The sequence below is a fragment of the Brachyistius frenatus genome, unplaced genomic scaffold (genome assembly GCF_029030835.1).
Source record: "Brachyistius frenatus isolate BFR_SWC_R1_liver_20210118 unplaced genomic scaffold, ASM2903083v1 Contig_148, whole genome shotgun sequence".
Taxonomy (NCBI): domain Eukaryota; kingdom Metazoa; phylum Chordata; class Actinopteri; family Embiotocidae; genus Brachyistius; species Brachyistius frenatus.
Window position 1 is genome coordinate 350119 of NW_027210747.1, and position 22297 is coordinate 372415.

Sequence of the window (22297 nt, forward strand, 5' to 3'; positions counted from 1 at the left end):
ACAGCCAGACTCAAGTTCAAAAATAACTAAACACACGGTAACACAATTCAGGGAGATGCACAGAGAAGCTCATCCTGCTATTGATCACAGTCAAGGCGGTGAAGAATGACGACAATAAGGGACCTGATTGGACAGAATATAGTGTAGCTTCATGACGCACTAGTGTCTGCAGTTTTTCCTGTTTATCATGCTAACAATACAGTGTTGACAAAAACAACAAAAAAATTTTAAAGTCAAAAACTGCCCTCTGGACAACAATTTGTGAAAATTGCACACAGTTATTCAATAGCTGATAGATTCAAGCATGCATGATGTATTTAGATGTACTTTCTGTTACATGTTTTTTCATGATTGCATAGAAATTATTTAATATTGTGGCTGCGTGTTTTGAAGTAGACGCCCCATTCGGCTTCATAAATTCTGTATATAATGACCGTGATTGGTTGGTTCCTGGAAAAGAAAAAAAAAAAAAACGATCATGTGGCCGTCTCTAAAAAATTAACTGGTCACTCACTTCAGAGAGCTCAGCTGCAGAGACAGCACAGTCTCCTCTCTAGTTTGTGTTCTTATATAACTAAAAAAAATTACATAAATAAAGAAGAGTTGCATAAAATCACTTCAGTTATTAACAGATTTGTATAAAATGATGAAACCTCAATCACTGCTGACCTCATATCAGTCATTGAACTGTTACCATGTCGCACACAAATGGAATTTCAGTGACGTTGGATGGAGACTGCCGTCACAGGAGACTTCAGGAGAAAAATGGGTTACCGCGGGAGACGAGCCAGTTGCCGTGGCAATAAACTCTTGAATTAGGAATGAAAGTGTGAATTCAATATCTGCTGACTGGCCCCTCTCCGCCTTAAGGCTGGGTTTAGATACATATAGGCTATCAGACATGAAGTAATGCTCCCAGCAGGTAGTCTGTATCTCCAATTGCCGCTTCCCACGGGAGCGTTAAGCCGGACCTGTTTGCACCTGTTAGTGTAACGCTCTCCGTGGTGGCACAGACCTGAGGCTAACTTTCAGTGACTCTCAAATTTAAAAAAAAAAAAAAAAAAAAAAAAAAAAAGGAGATGAAGATACAGGAAATTGTCACTAAATTTTTACTCAGGATTTAAATAAATTAGGGGAGTGGTTCCGGGACACGCCACATGGGCTCAAATGACGTCAACAGCGAGTCTCCGTCTTCGTTTCTGGCTGAACTTTTACCGGTTATCATTCTCCTTCTGTCTTTTTCAACATTTTCTGTCTGTCTACACCATCTGAAAAAAAAAAAAAAAAAAAAAAAAAAGGCGAGAATGTTCCTAAAAATATAATATTTAAAATACATAAATTAGGGAAGACGGAAGGAAATGCAGATTCGGGGACTGTGTGTCTGTATTTTGTGGCAGTAAATGGTAATGAATGTATTCAAAAGAAAACTTGTTGTGATTGTTAAGATAATAAATGATGATAAACGGTCAGCAGTTGTTGACCTGACTTTCATGTTTGCTGCCACTTAACCATTACAAACACGGACGGAAAAGTTGTTATGCTATTTCTATTTATCCGCCTCTAATACTCTGTCGTTAGTTTCAAAGACATGTATTGTCAAAAACAGTAAGTGGTATTTACAAATGATGTGATTAGTTGTTATTAGTGTTGTGATTAGTATATTCATATTTGACATATATGGTCTGTGTGTGTGTGTGTGTGTGTGTATACATGTGCGTATGTACACAAGCGAGTTGAATTAGCTCTTTATGCAGGTTAACAACCGGTAGGTCTACTCTTATCTTGATTGCATATGGCCGTGGTATATAGGTGGAACAATGTCCTCCAAGTTTGTACGTACCACTTTGCTATGTGTTTAAACAGTGTTTTTTTTTTTTTAACCCCACATTACAATCATGGAACCTAGAGTTTGTTGGTTATTATCCCTATTTCTACATAATAATATAGGGATTGCTCAGTTGCCGTGACAACTGAGAAAACTCCATCTGCTGTAGAAGATGGAAAAATGTGATTGAAAGCTGCGGAAAAGCTAATAACTGGAGCTTGACTCCACCAGCTCTACTACTACTGCTATTATTTTTTTTTAAGAAAAATAGATAAATCCAACTAGTCGGTGGAAATATTCGGGTATCCATAAATTGAAACGTTCCTCCGGTGCCATTTAGGAGTCCTTTTGGGCCTTTTTGCTGCCGGTTGTGACATTTCCAACAATACCTGAAGGGAGCGTATCTGCAGCTCTCACATGTGATTAATTGAATTTGCTGAAATGCTCAAACAATTTCTCAAATCGTTGTACCACTTCAAATCATGTCCTGTCGTCATCATCAGCACCACCACAGTCCGGCAGGACCATTTACATTTTGGTTTGTTACCACAGCTTAGCTCTAACCTAATGTTAGCTTAGCGCCAGAGGCTCAGGGAGCAGAGAGTGATTTATCACCGCCTATGGCACTGAGGAAATAGGACTCACTCTTTAATCTCACGGACGATTGACAGTTCAGATATTACTCTGTAGTTTTTAATAACAGTCAGCGCGGCGCCACGAGAGACGGAGCGAAGAACGCAGCGCTTTCAGTTGTTTGTATCATCTCCCAGCCCCTCCTGCTACCACACACACATAAACACATCCCAGTATATTAGAAGTGTGTGTGTTTGTGCGTCTGTCTGCGTACCTTGTTCCTTTTATGCATTTCGTCGCACAAAAATGAGGGAATTGATCGAGACACGGCGAAACGCCTTGTCGCATCTTTTTCTGCAGAGGTTTGTTGAATATTCTTCCAAAACGATCGCGTTCATCGCTCTCAGGTATTTTTAATGGGAAGTGAAATCATCTCATGACCGGGTGAAAATCAGTAATGAATGAGGTTTGATTACATTTTTGATAGAATTCTTTAAAACCTTTCGTCGAAATCCGAATCTCGTGCACTGCTGTGATACTGCGCGGACTGTCCGGCTTTCCTACGACGGATCAAGCCTCACTCTTGTCACCCCAGTTTCTTTTCCCACCCATTTTGGACACACAACCTCCAGCTCTGTATTTCCTCTCTTTCATTCCCCCGCCCCTGTCATTCAGTCCTTCATTCTGTCACTTCCTTATTTCTCTTGCTACTTTCACGAGCTCCCATTCGCCTCCATCTCTCTCTTTTCCTGCCTGTCAATCACTCCCTGCCTGCCCTCTGTCTTTACCTTTACCTCACTGCCATTTCTCAATCTTTCTTTGGTCTTTTTTGTTGTTTTTTTCCCCCTCTGAATTACAGGTTTTCCACTTCATACCCGTTTTCGATTTGCTCAAATAACCTCCTTCACCGTCTCTTTCGCTGCCTCGTTTCATCCCCTGTATTTCAGTTTTCGCCTTTCAGCCTCCTCTTCTTCTGCCTCTGTTGTCATTATGTCCACTGTGAGCAGCAGTGACCACGGGTTCGGCAAACATTTATTATCAGCCAGTCAAACGCAGTTTTAAATCTAGGGGCGTGTGTGAAAAATGTGGATTATAACAACGGCTTTTCTTTGCCTCTCCTCAAAACTGTGTTACATTATTTTCATCTTCCACTTGTTTTATCTTTTACTGTATGAAGAGATTCAGTTAGACGGGAGAATTCACCACTCTGGAATAAAATCTAACCTCTGTAAAGTGATTACTTGCAAGAGAGGAGAAATCCTGTTTGGAAGAACGTTTACTTTTACTTAACAATATGAGCTGGTAAAAGACAAAAGCTGTATCCAAATTCAGTCTGACATTTTCGCTTTAAGCAGGTTTTGAGATTGTAGTGTGGTTGCAGTGAATAAGCAGCTAAATTAAGTAGAATCAGACCTGTCGGCTTGCTCACTTAAAACGCTTGACTTTTAAGTGTGCTGTTGATGCATGCATAATACGCTGTTGAACATTGAAACCAGTGACAGAGAGTGGGGAGACAACTGGAAGGGGATCATTGAACACGAAAATGACATTAAATGATAGGAAACATCTTTGCATTTAATGTTTAATCTGGAGTCGGCTGGTTGTTTGTGCGTGTATGAATCTCCGAGGGCCGCTTGGGGTCGGCTCCAAAAAGCCTCCAGCTCCATAGACTCCCATTCAACTTCTCTCGTGAAATACAAAGTCAATCAATTTCCACAAGTAATCATGGTGTCTGACGTCACCTCTTCTTATTCGTTTTCTGGACGTTTATCTGAAAATAAACTCATCATTAATTAGATATTAGGCCTCAAAAAGCGGTTTGTTCGGTAGTGTGTCTGTTCGATTGACAGGCCTGTGGTGTAGCCAGGTTTGGGGGGTTGGGTGGTGGGGTAGGGGTGGGTGACGGTGCTGACCACTGCACCGCTGTGCTGCCCTCTGTAGATTATGTACTGTACAAATTTTCCTACCAGTCTTCCTTGCTGGATGACAAAATCGATTTAGTGTTCATAATATTTCTTTTTACAAACACGCGTGTATATTACTGCTGTTGTTTGTGTGGAGTTGACAACTTATCCAAATGCCTATCAGTTGCTGGGCTGTGCTGCTGCATGCCACAACTTGTGTGTTGTTGTGTATGTTTGCGCAGCGGTGTCGCAATAAAAATGCAGGTATGCAGAGTGATGCCGCTGCCGTTTTGCCATCTGATTCTTAGACAGTCGCTGCACTTGAGCAGGAGCAGGGCATTGTGTTGCTATAAATACGTACAGCACATACAGTTTGATTGTTCCTTAGTTTGACCTGATAGTAATCCTCGAATCCCGAGGTAAGAAACACACACACACACACACACACACACACACACACACACACACACACACACACACACACACTCAAACGCACAGAGGATAGTCAGCGAGATCTGTAGACTGAGGAATTTCTGAATAATGACGGGGAAAAGAGCTCACAGACGGAGCCTATTGATTTTTTTTTTTTTTTGCAGGAGAAGAGAGAAGAAAAGAGTTTCCTGGCTGAAATGCGCCAAATTACAACTCTCTAATGTAATCCATCATGTAGCTTTGGCTGCCATAAGTTGTTGTTATATTCTCATGTGCTCAACTGATATTAGGTGTGTTTGTCTATGGTTACCTAAAATACATTTTCCAGGAAAGTTGTCAAAAGTTGCAGCAGGTAACTTTCCCTGTGCCCTCTCCTCAAACCTTTACTCAGTCAGATAAGTCAGCTGTGCCTCTGTAACGCTTCTTTTCTCTTTCTCAACAAACACATGCTGATTTTATTGCCGTGTTTATCCACCAAGCACTTTTTTTCCCCCTCGCTTTCCCGAAGTTCGCAGACACTCGGTTGCCCAAAAACCGGGAGAGATGCTTGGCTGGGGCTCTTTGTTGCCGTAGCTACCAATAGGCTCACCTGTTGCCAAAGGTTCTCTTCTTTTAAAAAGTGGAGAGTGATAAGCATTGCAAAAGTAATTCACGACAGGGCTGGGAGAAGCGCATGCATAATGAACAGTGAGTCTGTTAAAATAATGAATCTTAATGATGCCTTAAAGGTGCAGTGACAGTGCATGAGATGTTTGTGTTAATACCACTGGCTGACATCATTTACAGACAGAGACTGTGTGTGTGTGTGTGTGTGTGTGTGTGTGTGTGTGTGTGTGTGTGTGTGTGTGTGTGTGTGTGTGTGTGTGTGTGTGTGTGTGTGTGTGTGTGTGTGTGGTGAGGAGGTGGGGGGCAGTCGGGGGCACATGCAATTATTCAGCTGACAGTTTTGATTACAAGACTGGAGTTTGCATTTATGTGAAAGTGGACAGGCACTGTTTCTGTTCACTCAAGCAACTAGTGAGACTGTGTGTGTGTGTGTGTGTGTGTGTGTGTGTGTGTGTGTGTGTGTGTGTGTGTGTGTGTGTGTGTGTGTGTGTGTGTGTGTGTGTGTGTGTGTGTGTGTGTGTGTGTGTGTGTGTGTGTGTGTGTTACAGAGAGGGGGAGCTACTTATCAGTGGTGAGATTGTTTACATGTCCCAGTACACAGGGAACAGAAAGAGAGAAGGCTCGACTCGCACAGACACACACCGCTTTCTTCTCAGCTGTTTATAGTTTGCAAAGCGGGATATTCTGTTGCATCATAGTTTCATCAACAGAGTGGAAAACAACATCTGATTTTAAGGAGAAGATTTCAGCTCTCAGACGTGTTTTTACACATTTTTCTACCTGCTGAATGAACCATGACATTAGACGGCATTTTGATTTAGCACATTCAGTTCAAAATAACTTCACAGATACGATGATAAACCGTCTCTTCGGTAACTGTGGGAGAGAGACATTTTAAGCAGACACTTGGCTGCTTGATCAGCTTCAATCTATTAGTTTCACTCATACGGATCATGACATGTTTGTTGTTTTGAGTCAACAAAAACCACAGACAGACATTTTGGACTCGTTTCAGTGTTGTCATGCATTTTAAATGTTTGTTCCTCAGACGTGTTTTGAGGCAACAGATTTCGACGGCTTTCTTGTGTACCGTTACCATGGATACAGATGTCATTCTAGTCTATCGCAAGGTTAATGGAAAAGGCGCTCTTTACTTGTTCACACACACTGAGTGTCCCTCAGCTCTGCAGGAGTACAACCAACACGTTCTTTAGATAAATCTCTCTCCTTACCCTTTCTGTAAGGCTGAGCCCGGCCACTCTGAGAGGGGGAATTTATTCCAGCCCTTTAGTATCGGAGATCTCGTTCTTTCGGTCACCGCCCAAAGGTCATGACCACAGGTGACGGTTGGAACGTAGAACAACTGCCGACCTCCCGCCCCGTCCCGCTTTCGCTCACGAACAAGACCGAGATACTTAAACTCCTTCGCTTGGAGCGGACGCTCCGTCCCAACTCAGAGGAAGCGATCCACCGTTTTCCGGCAGAGAACCAAGGCCTCAGACGCTCATCATTAGATAACATGAATACAAAACATCTACTGTTTTTCTGTCTGCTGTTTGATGCTAGGCCGGGAGCACACGTTGGGTTTATCAGAATTTGTTTTTTTGCTGAAACCTGTGGCATCTTGAGAAGACACGAGCTAAAAGATACTAAAAGTCTTTGTGTTGATGCGGAAACCTGCCGAATCATGTGCAAACTTTATGGTATGACCCTTTAATTTTAAATATCCGTTACCCTTGCCTCAACCAAAAATACATGAATCAAATCAATCAAGTGTCCAGAACTCAGCCGGCAGCCTCAACACCACACCGGTGTCGTCTAACTTGCTCCCAGTATGTTTCGGAATTGATTTTAAAATCTTACTCTTGATTTTAAGGCTCTTCCTCCTATTTGCATACGAGCCGGTATGAGTTCCTCGGCAGAGGACTTTTATCAGTTCCTGAAGCGCGGTTGAAAATTAGAGAGGATGGAACATTCAAAGTCAGAGCCCTGAAGCTGCCTGAGGAAATCAGGTCAGCCGAGTCAGTGCTGTCTTTTAAATCTCTTGAAATATAGTTTTAATGTAGAGCCTTTCCTCATTTTACCAGATGTTTGAATCAATCTGTTCTGATTTGCTTTAAATGCTCCTTGCGAGCATGTTGCGTTAATTTATACTGTATTTGTTTTATTTGCTTGTCATCCTTTAGGGTTATTGTTTTACTTCCGTTTATGATCTGCTCGTTGTCTTGCTTGTGTAAAGCACTTTATAAACCGAGTTTTGAAAAGTGCTCTGTCAATAAAAGACTATCGCGCACAAACAAAGACTAAATCCTTCATGTGGAGGTTACGATCCCCTCCGCTCCCTTCACATCTGCTCTTCCTCCTGTCCCCTACCTGTCTGTGTCTGTCTGTCTGTCTGTCTGTCTCATGTCGAGTTTATACCTCCACTATTCCAACTTCATTCATTTGTAGTTCCGTTTTAGTCACACTGTGTACGAGACCCTGTGAAACTATAAATAACATAACACCGGAGCTGCTCCCTCTCGAGCCGAAGCTACAACCTGGATCTGATAATGCCACTCCTTTGCTACACACGCTCTCATCTGGAGTCGAAGATTTGTCATCATGAATCGGAGGATGCTCTGATGAAGTGTAATAAATAATCAAGGCAGAAGAGGAATGAATAATGCACCTGTTGTTTTGCATCTTGTATCACGGGGACAACTTCTTCATTGCATGCGAGACAAAAGTTGTGACCTCATGTGTAACTGATGTGAACACGGACATGCGTGCGCACACAGAAACGCACGGACAGGCGTCTATAATTACACAAACACTTGGACGTAGAGAATTCAAAGGAAGCTTTCAGCAGGCGCTTTCACTCCGCTGCTCACAGACAGTGAGTCGACCTCTGAAAGCAGCCCCTCCTAAAACCAGTCAATGCTCTGAGAACATCTGTCTCGACGGGTTCATGCATACGTGCCCAAGTTCAGACACACAAGCGCCCGACTTGCACCCACACAGTGAAGGAAAAGAGGTGTAAAATCTAAGTCAGGAGTTCTTTTATTTCTCCTCGGAGAGACAACCAGCTTTTATACGGGGAAGCAGAAGATGTATTACCTCGTTCTTATCTTTCTATTTGCAGCCTTGCTTGTTTTTGTGTATTTTTATTTTTTGCTTTGTGGCTTCTCTCTCTCTTGCTCTGCTCTGTTGTTTAATTAGTGTTTGACTCTACAGTTTTAAATATGGTTGTGTGCTTTGTGCATTCTGTGTACATTTCTGAACTCTGTCTTGTTTTCTTGAAGAGTATATCCATTAATTTGTATCCCTGTTGTGACAGGGACATTTTATGGAAATTCAGCACATGTGCATGTGACTAATCTGTGTGATATAACGCTAACCAGTCAATGTTTATGCGTCTGTGTGTGTCCTCTCTACAGACGACGGGCCGTACCACCGTGACCCACCTCCTCCTCCCCCTCCTCCTCTCTGTTCTTCCTCCAAATCAAACGCTGTGTTTGAGGAACGCAGGAAGAGCCACATCCCGGAGGAGTTTGCAGGCCTCCTTCATGGATCCTCCCCGGCCTGTGAACCCCCTGACACGCCTTACCACCTTTACAGCCCCAAACCTTCTAAATATACTTCCGCAGATGTCCAGAGCAGCCTGGTGCAGACCCCGGAGTTCAGCGTTGTGATTGGAGGCGAAGCCACTCAGGTCTTCTCCAGGACAGGGAGCGAGTCGTCCCCTCAGAGGTCGACCAACAACCCTCAAAAGCCACAGGTTGTGTACCGGACTATCTTGCACACCAGGGTCAACCAGGACCAGGCTCAACCCAGGAACTGTGAGCAGGTGGATCCACCTCGTGGATGGTCCACGCTGGGCCACCCGCCCTCCCGCTCCCCCGGTCAGAACGGAGAAGTTCCAGAGTTACGGGGTATCCAGACAGGAGGCGTGTCCAAGGACTGGTCCTCTGGGACCGGCTACGAAGAGAGGGCCTGCACCCTAGGGAGGATGAGGTCCATGCCACGCAGTGTGTTGGACCTGCAGCTGTCCAAGTCTCTGTCCAAGTCAGATTCTAACCTGGTGGCTGTGTCTCCCATACAGGTGAGCTGTCACTCATTTTTTTTTCTTTTTTTTCTTTTTAGCTCAAGTAGCACATTCTAGTCTCTTTTATTAAAAGTTCGAATTCCTCTTTTTTTTTTTAAAGTTTAGATCATCACAGAGGCCTCAGTCACGAACAGTAGATAATTTTACTGTAAATGTTCAGTTGTACAAATGATGCAGTTTGCATCTTGTTGTATCATCATTTGGCTTCAGAAGCAGAGCAGAAACCAGTCCAGCCAATTAGATAAGTCATTAATCTGGCATTCTCTGCTCTGCAGCACATTTCACGAGACTTCTTTTTGTGAATACACCATAAACAAACTACATAATCTGTTTGATGTACATAGAAACATTATGAATACAACTTTAAAGAGCACCAAAAGGACTTATTCTCAAACCAGCGTTCAGTTTCAGTTATTTGTGATTTTAAGGTTAGAATAGTGGGCAACATTTACAATAGTTGTTTTATGTCTCGTCTAGGAGGAGCACAGCTGGGGATCTGGATCACGGGGCCAGGGTCCTGGAAGCACCAGCCCACGAGAGGGTGTTAGCCCTGAGGGGAGATTAGAGAGAACGCCTTCCTTCACTGCTGAGTGGGAAGAGGTAAGAAGACATTTTTCCTGATGTGTGCAGCTCATTATACAATGTTTTAGGATCAATCAAGCCATTAAAGAAGGAATAAAAAACATCAATCAGTGCCTACGCTCTGATTCGAGATGGATTTTCATTGTAAAATTGAATAAAATCAGCATGCTTTTCAAAGTGAGCCATCTCCGCAGGAAACAGTTGAAAACTCTGCGCCCACAGCAGTGAGCTGCTTCAGTTTTTCCTCCCTTTGAAATCCACTCAGCTACTCCAGTGCAGAAGGAACCCAAGTGCTAATTTAACATGTTCCCAAATTGATTTTCTCCTGTAACCAGCACCAGAGCTGCAGGGAGTACCACATATCTGAGAGAAAGCGGTTTCTTTTACAGAGGCGAGAGAGGGGAGGTCGAGGGTGCTGTGTGTTTTGGTCTCGGTGTGTTTGTGCCCGCGGCTCTTTCAGTGATAAAGGCTCTCTGACACAGATGGGATCCTTTGCCCGGACACCCCTGTTGGAGCCTTACAAACACTTTGGGTCGCAGACGCATTAGCTTCTGCTCACTGCTCATCATTCACACCGCAGACAAAACACTCTTTGCACACAGATGCACCCTGAAAATGAAGAATCACATGCCGCGTCTCTGGAGAAAAATGCATTTCCCATCACACATAATCGGCAAGACAACTTACTTAGACTCTCTATTTTTGAAATAATACTAACGCATGTGACTGAAAGTGCAATTTGTTAATGCCTTTTTCACATTTGAATGAACACGTTCATTAATTCCTCAAAGCAGGTCCTAACTTGTTGATGGTGATGAATTGCCATATGGAATTTGCCATAATTCTCAGCAATTAAGGTGACCTTTCCTGTTTAATTGCATGCAACGTGAGGAAGAGATAAGATGGCTTCGGGGAAATTGTGGGGTGATATATGGGGATTTTCAGAGGAAAAAACCCAACAAAGCTGCTCTATTTGTAGCACAGGAACAAGCTGTGTTATTGTCAAGAGCCGAGTTACCGGGGAATGTCCCACAGCAGCCAGTGATCTGAGGATACACATTCCTCATTACTGCAACAGGCTTAAAGGTAGTCCAACATATAATGCAAATATGTGCTTTAATCTGCTTCAGTTTGAAAATTAATGAAGTTTGAGTGGTAATTAGAGGCAATCGTGAAATGCAGACACATTCGAAATTCAGAAATTATTATTAGCCGCTAAGGTGTTTATTGCGGAAATGATAGTGTCGTGATTCTCTTAATCTTAGATCTGGTTGTGACTATTTAAAGTTAATTTTATGAGAAAAAGACAGGCAAATTATTCTATTATATTTTTCCCCTGTTAGAGGTTTTTGTGGGGCAGTTTTTCCCTTCGACTGGTTTGAGGGTGTCACATAATGTGCAGATTGTAAATCCCCTTGAGGCAAATTTGTAATATTGAGCTATTTAAATTGACTTGACCCAAACTGAGTTTACAGATGAGCTCCCTGCTAATTCTGTCTCGCTGTGCTCTCTGAAGTTTCACACAGTTTGTTTTTGCGCAGCCAGGCGTCATTAAACAGCATTTGCTTGTGTTCCTTCAGCTTCGCTGTACGTGCAAACAAAATGGTTTATCTCATCTAGCGGCAGGTAAAAATGATCTGTCACTACAAGCATCCGCTCTCATATTACACACCCATATCCAAATTACAGGTGAATCGGTGCGTTGTGTGCAGTGACATACGCTGAAAATTGCTGCCCGTTTATCTCGTTACAAATGCCATTTTCATGCTCGGTGAACCTGTAAACAGTGTTTGCATTCGTCAGGTCTGGCTCTTTAAACACTCTGGTTTCTCTGACCCGTGGTGAACCAGCGGCCGTGAAAGGTTGGGGGTGGATGTGCGGGTTGCATAGCTCAGTGGTTGGCAGCAGGGGTCAGGGATGACTGCTCCGCAGTCGGCAGTCAGACACTAATGAAGCCGCAGTCGCTCTCCGATGCAGCCTCCCTCTTCATTCATCTCTGCTCTGCTGTCTTCTCCCTGCTTTTTCAATTCACAGGGGGGAATGACTGACATTGAGCATGCTAGCTGGCATAATGATCATGTTATGTGACACTTAAATCCAGAAATAGGGGTTAGCCTTATTACTGCGAAATGACTTTCCCTTGCTCTTGCTGCACATCTCTCTAACTCTGGTTCTCTCTCTCCCATTTGTCCAGATCGACAAGATTATGAGCTCAATCGGGGCAGGAATAGGCAGTGGATTGGACCTCAAGGAGGATGCCTCAGGTAAAATACACGAATGTATGCATGAGAAAATCTGACTTCAAGGATAAATCCTGTTTAAGTGCAGCTCGGAGCTTATTTTCCGTCATTTCTAGACGTCATGGTAACATAGTAAGTGCTGAGATGTGAACATGGCTACAGCAATATTATAAAAAAAAAAAAATTAAAAAAAATCCGACAGCCAACAACTACAGCACAGTGGGTCAATGTTGGACCAAGTATTTAATCTACTGCAGTTATTCCTTCATGCAGTAAATATGGTGTTAATGTGTCCAGGGACTACGGATGGAAATTAGCTAGTAGTTAAATCTGGTACAAAGCATGTTTTCTCTTTGTGAGATTAGTGTATTTTGTAAATGGTCCCTGTTACAAAAAAAACGAATAAACTGAACCCTGTCAGTTAGATCAGTTATAGTAGAAACCAAGACAGCAGGTGCAGCAGAGGTTGAGCTCCTCCCTGAGTGACACACAGAGATCAGAGGACAGAAACGCAGCAGAGACTCTCACACTGAGCTGGAAAAAAAAATTGGTGCTCATGAACTGGGTAAATAACATAAATACAATATTTCCAAATATTCATATTTACATTTTTAATACTTAAAATGTGCTCCTGAACTATAATCATATGCAACAGTTGGCGACCAGTCAGACATTGCTTTGCTTTAAAGGGTCACAAACAAAAGAGGATTGTAAACCACTGCCCAACCTCGGGTTTTTGTTATTGCTGATAGGTCAAAGGTGATAGATCAAAAATACAAAATTAACTTTTTGACTTGCAGGTGTGTTTGTGAGAGTCGTGAGAGCTTGTGCTCGTAAAATCCCTGTTGTTTACTGTTTTATCACCGGTGTACCTTGAATCCTGCGCTCGTCATCTCTGTTTACTGCATTCATCTCCCTCTCCCTGTATTAACTCCCCCATCCTCCACCTCCTGATCCCCTCCCCTCTCTCCCTCTCTGTTTTTATCTGCGAGTGCAAAGCCGCTTCTAACCACAGGGAGAAACCCCGCCGGTGCCAACCCATCTCTACCCCCCCCCCCTCACCAACACATACATGACTGCACCACACCGCACACAAGTATATATAAGGCTGCATGCATACAGTCTGCGTGGTGTGTGTGTGTGTGTGTGTGTGTGTGTGTGTGTGTGTGTGTGTGTGTGTGTGTGTGTGTGTGTGTGTGTGTGTGTGTGTGTGTGTGTGTGTGTGGGAGGGAGCTCCGCTTGCAGACAAAGAAGCTGGAGCTGCTGTGATGGTTATTATCAGCAGAGCGAGCCAGATATATGTAGAGCGGCAGAGAGCGCAAGGCGACGAGAAGCTGGAAGCAGACAGAGGAGAGTGAGTGAGTGAGTGAGTGAGTGAGTGAGTGAGTGAGTGAGTGAGTGAGTGAGTGAGTGAGTGAGAGAGAGAGAGAGAGAGAGGGAAGCTGCGAGAGAGCGAAGCGGAGAGAGTGAGGGAACGAAGGAGGAGAGCAGAGCTCTGAGAAAAGAAAGAGAGAGACGGAGAGAGAGGAGGCTGCAGAAGCATACAGATGAGAGTGGGAGTACTTGATCAAGAGAAATCTACATCGCAGGCAGCTCTCTCTCTCTCTTTCTCTCTCTCTTCTCTCTCTCTCTCTCTCTCACACACAGACACACACATTCGCGCGCGAGCGCGCGCACACACACACACACACACACACACACACAAGCTCACACACACAAGCTCAGGGGAGCAGCCAAGCGAACGCAACAGCTGAAAAGAAAGCGGCTGCTGCGCTGTGCACGACAAACACACGGGCGCTTTTGCTCGTGGATCTATACCTCCAGTCTGATCCAACACCCACCTTTGGCCGGATTTAACCCCGAGGACAGAAGCTCTTTTCTGGATACAACTTCAGCCTTCACCCCCTTCTCAATTCTCCCTCTGGCTGGATTCATAGGAAGCAGCATCTGGACGCCTTAACCTGCACTTTACCCGCTTGCACCCTCGCATGCTGACCCCCTCCATCCTCACCATGCCTCTTGCCTAGCCTCCTTTCCCTTCCTCCTTCACCCCCCTCCCCCCTCCAACCTTCACCTCCCCCCCCCCACCTCTCCTCTACCTGCCCTCCCTTCATTTTCCTCCTCCTTGCTGCCTTGCCAAACGACTCCTCAGAAGCATGGCGGGCTCCTTCGACAGCCACTTTGCCCGCCACAACATGATGTGGCAGTGCCAGCTGTCTCAGCCGGACTGCCGTTGCTACCGCGTGGACGGCTACTCCCTACTGAAGCGTTTGCCCCTCCACCCCCTCATAGGTCCCCGCTGCCCGTTGCAGTCCGTGGGCCAATGGCTCGACTCCATCGGCCTGGTCCAGTATGAGAACCACCTGCTGGCCAATGGATTTGACAACGTCCAGTTCATGGTGAGTGTTTCCACAAGTCTTTTTGGGGATAAGAAGGAGGCGGGGGAGAAGATTTTAGTGGTTCAGAAGGGTTGTTTGCTCTTTTTTTTTTTTTTTTTTTTAAGCTTTAAATGTAATCTCTTGTCTCTGATCTGCCTCCCTTTAATCTTTCTCTGCCACTCAAGGTGTAGCTCATCATCTCACCGTCTTTCTCCATCACTCTAATCCTTTTTCATTTATTTGATTTCATCCCTTTTTGTATCATCCTTCCTTTCCTCCTCTCATTCTTCCCTTCCCATCATGCTGCCTCTCCCCACTGATGCCATGTGAGGTCCTCCCACGCACAGAAATCCTACACCATATCTCCACCACAGCAAAAATCCAGCTCCAGCATCAAGCTGCACACATACATCCTCTTACTGCACTAAAAACGCAGGTCCAAATCAGGCTTGTTTCATGTTTTGTGTTTTTTGTGCAAACACTTGCACACATAGAATTACTGTTCGTATAACCACCTGTAGCCCGAGGATCAGGATGCAAACTGATCCCGTCCTCCCTTTTGATCCGATGGTCTTTTCCTCCCCTGTGACGTAGGAAGAGAAACTCTGCGGGTCATTTTGCATTCAGAAACTCTTTTGATGTTGCCGGTGTGTGTGTGTGTGTGTGTGTGTGTGTGTGTGTGTGTGTGTGTGTGTGTGTGTGCGTGTGCGTGCGCGTGCGCGTGCGTGTGTGTATTGGTGAGACGGATATAGGATGACAGGGTTTGCGAGCAATAAAGTAGGAAGTAAATAGAAAGAGAGAAAGCAGAGGGAAAGCGGCGAAGCTGAAGCGAGAGAAACTGCAGCAGAGGCAGAAAGATTAGGAGACAAAGCAGAGGGATGCCGACTGGAGGAGTTTCACCGGAGTTACAGATCATCAGTATGAGAAAGAGGGAACTTGATCTCTCTAAAACGGCAACTTTTCGAGTGTTTTGCAGTTTATTCAATTCTCAAATTGTGTTTCAGCTGATAAAAGTAAAAAGTCTTTTTTTTAAAAAATTTCCTTTTGACTTTTTCGCAGTTAAATCTGACATGAGGTCATCAAACTGTGTTTGCAGGAATCTGTAGATGTGTTACTGTGTGTGCGTCCTGATCCCCCACTCAGTGTGAGCGGCATCTGTTCCTTTGGTTACCGTGGCAACAAGATGAAATTACAGAATCTCTGTTTCTTTGTGTGTTTCTCCCACACGTGGTCACTGTTTATCTCCATGTTTTAGCTGCACTCTCCAAGTATTTCACACACATTCATGATGTTTATGTGTATGAGGGGAAGGGACTTGTTTTCACATCTGCTAGAATTCTTCAGTGACAATTTATAACGTTTCTATATTAATCAGACGGCCGTTAACACAGCATCTTACAAGCCTCACCAGTATTCCCTCCTCGTGAAATTAAAGCATTAAAAAGTGGTGATAATTACAGCACATGGAGTGAAACAGCTAATCAATGATGACATAACATAATAAGCGAGAGGTGAAATACACTTTATCAGGGAAAGAAAGAAGGAAAACTCCCTGTATTTCTTCCTCCCTATAAATCCTTGCAGGATGTATGAAAATGCCTCCAGCATAAATGTTTGTCCTTTTATAGTTTGCATTTCAGGATGTCACAGACAAGAAAAACTTATTTACCCACAAGCGAAGCGAGGAGAGATTTTCTTCAGCAAAATAGAAATGCTTTCAGCCCAAATGGCCAATATAAAACAGCTAAAGTCTGTGATAGGAAGGGAATCAGCCATAAAACGGGTAAATCAAATGTGACTCGAGCTGGCGGTTGATTTTACAGAAATTCTTAGCTCATTATTTCAAAATACAGACCAGCGGAAGCTTTAGAGCCAAATCCATTCATAATTAACGTACACAACGCTTTACCCACTAAAAGTTTCCAACGATCTTGTTTTTACGGTGTCACTGGGGCTTAAACATAATCATGCTGTAACATTGTTTTGTATACTTACTTGTATACCTTTGTGTTGATTTATAAAACTCGTTACTGATTGATGGACTGTATATAAGGAGAGCAGAGACAAATATTTGCAGATTAGGCACAACCTGTTGAGCGTGATTTCATTTTTTAATGGCAAAGTGATTTTTTTTTTTAAATATCTTTTGATGACTGTCGGAATTTACAACCACAGCTTCTGATTTTAGAGTTAAAATTAAATTAAATTGAAAATCTCAGTGTTGGTTTTGGTGGTTAATTGCTTGTGTTTTCCTTTATTGGAAAGTGAGTTTATTATACAGGAGGCCAGAGTCGCTGCAGCAGCTCTGAGTGTCCAGGCAACCACTAACGTCACACACAGACTCTTCTCATCAGCGGTGTTTTTTTTTTTTCTTTTCTGTATCTCAAAGAAGTTTGTAATGTCCCCAGGTGAGCTCCTCCATTAATGTTTCTGTATTATTCTCATTTCCTTCTAGTTTATAGTCGCTAACAGTATTTCTGAGAGACCTGGGAATTGTGTGTTCTCCCGGCCTCGCCCCTCTTGTCTAAAAACGATTCTTAATAGCTCAGTAGTCTCCTCTGAAATGCCTTTAGATACAATTAATATTGAAAAGAGCTGAGATGAAACAGCCTCACAAACACGGCGTTGACTTCAAAGTCTCTTTTGTGACTGGCGCCTCGTAAAGTTTTGCTGGCGTCCCACTTGCTGAGTGGAGTTTTTAGACTATTTTTTTGTTGTTCGTGACTAAACAGGGAGACTGTTAGTGTTTTCTGACCTTGGGGAAACTCAGTGTCTCCCACAAATTGTTATTAATGCAGTTGAGGCACAGGCTGCAGGGATTATGTTGGTGTTTCCAGCGCTTTTTTTTTTTTTTTTATCGTTGACTGTGGATCCTTCAAGCAGAGCTTTGGGTCAAATTCATTTCAGCACCTCACGCATCGGGAAATCGAGTTAAATGGCAGATTCAAACCAGCGCACCGGAAAGTGAAAGCTTTTTGTTTTTCGTCTCAGAGCCGGTTCAAGTTTATCTCCAGAATTGATTGGTTTGAAAATGAATTTGACCCCCAGTTTGATCTGCAGCAGTGCATGACAGTTAACAGGCGCCATACAGTGTGCAGGATTGTATACAGACGTGCAAAGATATGAACACGGACCATTCCAATCGACTATTTACTGCTAATGTGCTTCATTAGAGAGGGGGCGTGTTTCATCACCTTAACCAGCCAGTAGAGGACAAGTGATGGACAAATAGCGAGGGGTGGAGTGGTTGTTATGGAGACAGCATTTAAAATGAAGGTCACTGGATGGAGACTAATGATGCCCATTTTCAATGAGTCTATATAGCTACATATATGAAACGCGTAACTGAAGATAGAGATGTGAGAGCAGCCGACGGACAGACAGAGGAGACAAACAAAGAGAGTGGATTACCTGTAGACTACGGAGAGACTGTGTGTGCGCTCAGTGTTTGTATTGAAAGACCAACTGAAATGACACTTTGAGCCACGTTAGCTTGTATATAAACAGAGCCTCACGCCTCGTCTCGCACTTATGCTCGCTAAATGAGCTACCAAGCAAATATTTTAATTGGATATTTAGCTTAATCGGTTTCCTGTTTATACTTCCAGCACACAGAGTGCAACCATAGCATGTTGTTTTGAACTGAATTTCTGGTAGTGTCCATCATACAACAACATTCCCCTTGTTTAATCCTCCGACAAGTTAACACACACAGTTACAATCAAAGACGCACGCACACCTCTCACTGCACGGTACACCAGCACAGACACTCAAATATGTGTTCAAGTACGAGAGCGAAAGCACGAGAGGGAAGAAGGCTGATGGAGGAAATTACAAAATGAATCAAGATTTATTATTGCTCACTTGAGACATTAGTCCAGTAAGTGTCACATAAACTGATGCTCGGTGGGTTGCAGAGGCGCACCGGATGCAATATGGAAAGTAAAAGACTTTCATGTGCAGTTAAAGCGGTGTGATCGTGATGCTTTTTCGGTTGTTTCATACAGTGTAACGGAATGAAAGAGAGAAAAGCCTCTTGAAGAAAGATTTTTAAAGGACTGCAGAGGTAGATAGTTGTAGAAATAAAGAGTATTCAGTGTTGTGAATGTAGTGTGTACAAAAGAACAGCAGCTATTAAAAACCGCTGACCCTGAACTGATCCTCAAAGGGAATTTGGGAAACAAGAGTAACAGGAAATTCTTTCGTTTTAAAGGTTTTGCGTCTAATCCTCCTCTTCCAGAAATTCTTCAAACTGCCACAAAGTTGTCGAAACTTAAGTCGCTGCTTCTTCTCTTATGCAAAGAAGATAAATCTGAGACCGGCAACTCTGTAGGGAAACCAAAAGGAATTTGAATTGCACACTAAAAGTGCAAGGGAGGATGGAGAAGTTTGAAGAGTAAGTAAGAGAGAGGCAACAAAATGAAAAAAGGGGAGAGCGTCTTTGAAGGCACAGCGATGAAGACATGAGAGGGACGAGGCGAGGGACGAACACGGACATGAAAGGAAGCGAGCAGAGAGGGAACGAGAGACACAGTAGGCCGAGCGTGATTTGTAACTCTCGCATAGGCCTGTCGGTGCCGATAATGGCCACCGACGCCACGTCGCTGAATATCAGTTTTTTTGTATGCTCTATCTCTAATCTTGCCTCAACCCCCTGCCTCCGTGCATGAATTTGAATTTGTGCGTTCGGAGCCTTTGTGACCCGCTGTGGCTCTGTTGTTGAGCCGTGTGGTCGAAGTATCACGAGCTAACTGCAGGCCTCGGCAATTGTGTCAGCCCCGTTGAAGCCAGACACCTCCCGCCACCGGCACAACGGATTGTTGGTGTTTGCACCCGTGCTGCATAACAAGTGTTCATCAATTTAGAATGCATTTATAAAACATGGTACAATAACTAAGCGTTTACTTCCATCGTAAAAGATGAACAATAGGAGCATTAGGAGGAGAAGATGAGCCGAGAAAACCTCCAGCAGTCATGACTCGGTTTGTGTTGTTGCTCTCTCGGTGATGCTAACTGTGTAATGAAGCACACTTAATAAGCTATAGGGCAAAAATAATGTTGAGACAGTAAAGGACGCAGGACAAAATGGGTTCGGAGAGAGAAAGAGCAAACGATAAGGAACTCTCCACCAGCCCTCCCCCCCAAACCCAACCCAACCCAACCCACCCTGCTCCGACTCTGTGAGTCATTACTCCGCTGTGAAGTAGTAGCCTGGTGACTCCAGCTCTGCGCTCTATTAATCAGCCTGGGAGCTGATCTATGAACTGCACTCCTCTCGCAGGCGTACAAGTTGGTGAGGAGAATGTGGAAGGCATAAGTTTGGCCACAGAATGGGCCCAATCAGCTGCTGCCTCAGGTTTCATAGTCCTTGCAGGGAGCGGCGAGTGGAGCCCCGGAGACAACGTTTTTACTAATAAGCCTGCAGCAACATCACTCAGTTTTAAGGGGCTTTTTTCTTTTTCTTTTTTTTGCACAGTGTGTGCAGACGTTTAAAAATTGAAACTTATCACGTCACGTTAGTTTCAGGAGTCAGAATCTCCCAGTTAAGATTTTATTCCACTTTTAGTTCTGGATCAGGACTTTCAGTGTAAATACTGGAGAATCCAAAAGTCAGGTGGCTGTTATTTCAATGTGTAAATACATATTTAATTAACATTTGATATCTTCTGCCACCATGTATATGTTTATTTCTACTGTGTATTTATTTTAAAAAATTTTAAGAAACATTTTTTATTATTTGAATTATACATAGCTGCTTTATCTGGAGCAACAAAAAACATAAAAGAACTTTTCACAGCACTGAAAAATCACAAAATTACAAATCGTGGCATCACTGACAGGAATCCCCTAAAAACATTTTAAAAGTTGTTTATTCTGAGCGTCTTTCACACAAAACAAAATCCTTGAGTATGAATTGAGTAAATTCTCTCTAATCCTATTTTCCAGTTGCAGCTCCAGATTGTGAACTATAAACCGTGTCTGTCATCTTAGTTTTAGTCATTATGGATTTCTGTAAATTTAGTTTTAGATTTAGTTTTGCTAAAATACTAAAATCCTCAATTTCCCTTTTACCTTTACCTTTAAAAACTGCTTTACATTACTGCTGATTAGTTACTGCTGAATATATATTCCAGCTTTGACATTTTCCCCCAACGTGCGCACTTGGTTTGATGATTATTTCCTCGGCAGGAAATGTTTGCTGATTGTCCCCGAGTGAAGTTTCTGGCATCGTCCTCATTCATATTAATATAAATAGAGTTCCTCACAGTCAGTGTAATTATAATCTTCTGGTTCAGCTCAGATGCTTTGCTCAGCGGCTCCTCAACAAACTGTAAACTCCTGCTCACATGCCTTCATCTTTGAGTTTTAACTTCAGCACCACATTTCACGGATAACGTCGCATTTCTTTCCACCGGTCTTCCGTGTTTGTTTCTTCCCGCAGATCGTTGTACATTGGACCTGTTCAAAGCCCTCCAGGCAGAATGTAAATGTCTAACATACAGTCAAATTCAACTTCGCATTTACGGGCCTCTGAACACAGCAGCCGTCGGTGTACAACACCTTTTCAGGGGAGCCTTTGAAAATGCAGCACACATAACACTCCTCTCTTCTTCTGAGGTATAACAGACTGAGGTATAACATCCGGCTAGAAGTCTGCAGAAATCAGTATGTTTCATGCACGGGTGCAGAAAGTCTGCTCCCGTGGAACGGCAGTTACTCCCTATCTAGATTAAAAATGTCACAGCCTCTGAACAGAAGTGAGGCAGACGGAGACAAAAGCAGATATCTGGTATCTACCTGTGTTCTTTGTACCCAGATGTTTATCGCCGCTATTAGCTTGACAGGAAGCAGATGTGGAGGAAGTGACAAGTGTAATCCGTCATTCCTACACCAGAGTGTGCATGTACCGTGTGTGTACATGTGTGTGTGTGTGTGTGTGTGTTGTGTGTGGATGTCTGTCCAGAGACTGCCTGCAGGCCTGATTGCTCCGGTCCCTCTTCCTCGCTCTTCACCATCTTTTCGGTGATTACCTTGCTCTACTTTTCACTTCCGTCACAATCTCTGACTTTAAAAAAAATATATATATTATTATTATCTGGCTGAGTCGGCCTTTTCTCCGCGCTGCAGCTGTCTACCTGCACGCTACATCTCCTCCCATCATCTCTCCCTGCATCTCTGCTTCCCTGTAATTATCTGTCTGCGTGAACACTCCCTCTTTCTGGCTCTCCGGAGGGGAAATGACTGATAGCTCTCTTACGGCTTCCCATTGGACTAATTACAGGTGAAACCGTACGATACTCACACAGACTCCAGTGTGAGACCTAAATAAGAGCATCAACCTTGCTGTCTTCCACTCCCTGTTGCAATTTATGTTTCTCTACTTTCTTTGTTGTACTTTCCTTGATATCATTAGTCACGGAACGCTGTTGTTGTTGTTGCAGTGTTGTCGGATCAAATTAACCAGGTGTTGATAAAAACTCTACAGTGTGCGGGCTATGTTTGCTTCGAAAAGTACACGACTACCTATTGATGAGTGTTTTCCAAATTATAATCTGCTCAAAAACATTACAAAAATATCCCTGCACGCTGCCAATTCTTCAGTTTAACGTGATGTTTTCATGACCTCCGAACGATGATTTGTGTTTAAAATGTTGCATTCACGCAGAATT

General features: G+C 43.5%; 1 protein-coding gene across 1 annotated transcript in view; it reads left to right on the top strand.

Moving 5' to 3' along the window:
• anks1b (ankyrin repeat and sterile alpha motif domain containing 1B) overlaps window positions 1–22297 on the top strand; it is a 196613-nt gene that overhangs the window by 127434 nt on the left and 46882 nt on the right. Inside the window, exons 14-17 of the mRNA XM_069715820.1 lie at window positions 8760–9424; window positions 9905–10027; window positions 12204–12273; window positions 14542–14648. Coding sequence (XP_069571921.1) covers window positions 8760–9424; window positions 9905–10027; window positions 12204–12273; window positions 14542–14648 — 965 coding nt within the window. The remainder of the gene's footprint in view (window positions 1–8759; window positions 9425–9904; window positions 10028–12203; window positions 12274–14541; window positions 14649–22297) is intronic.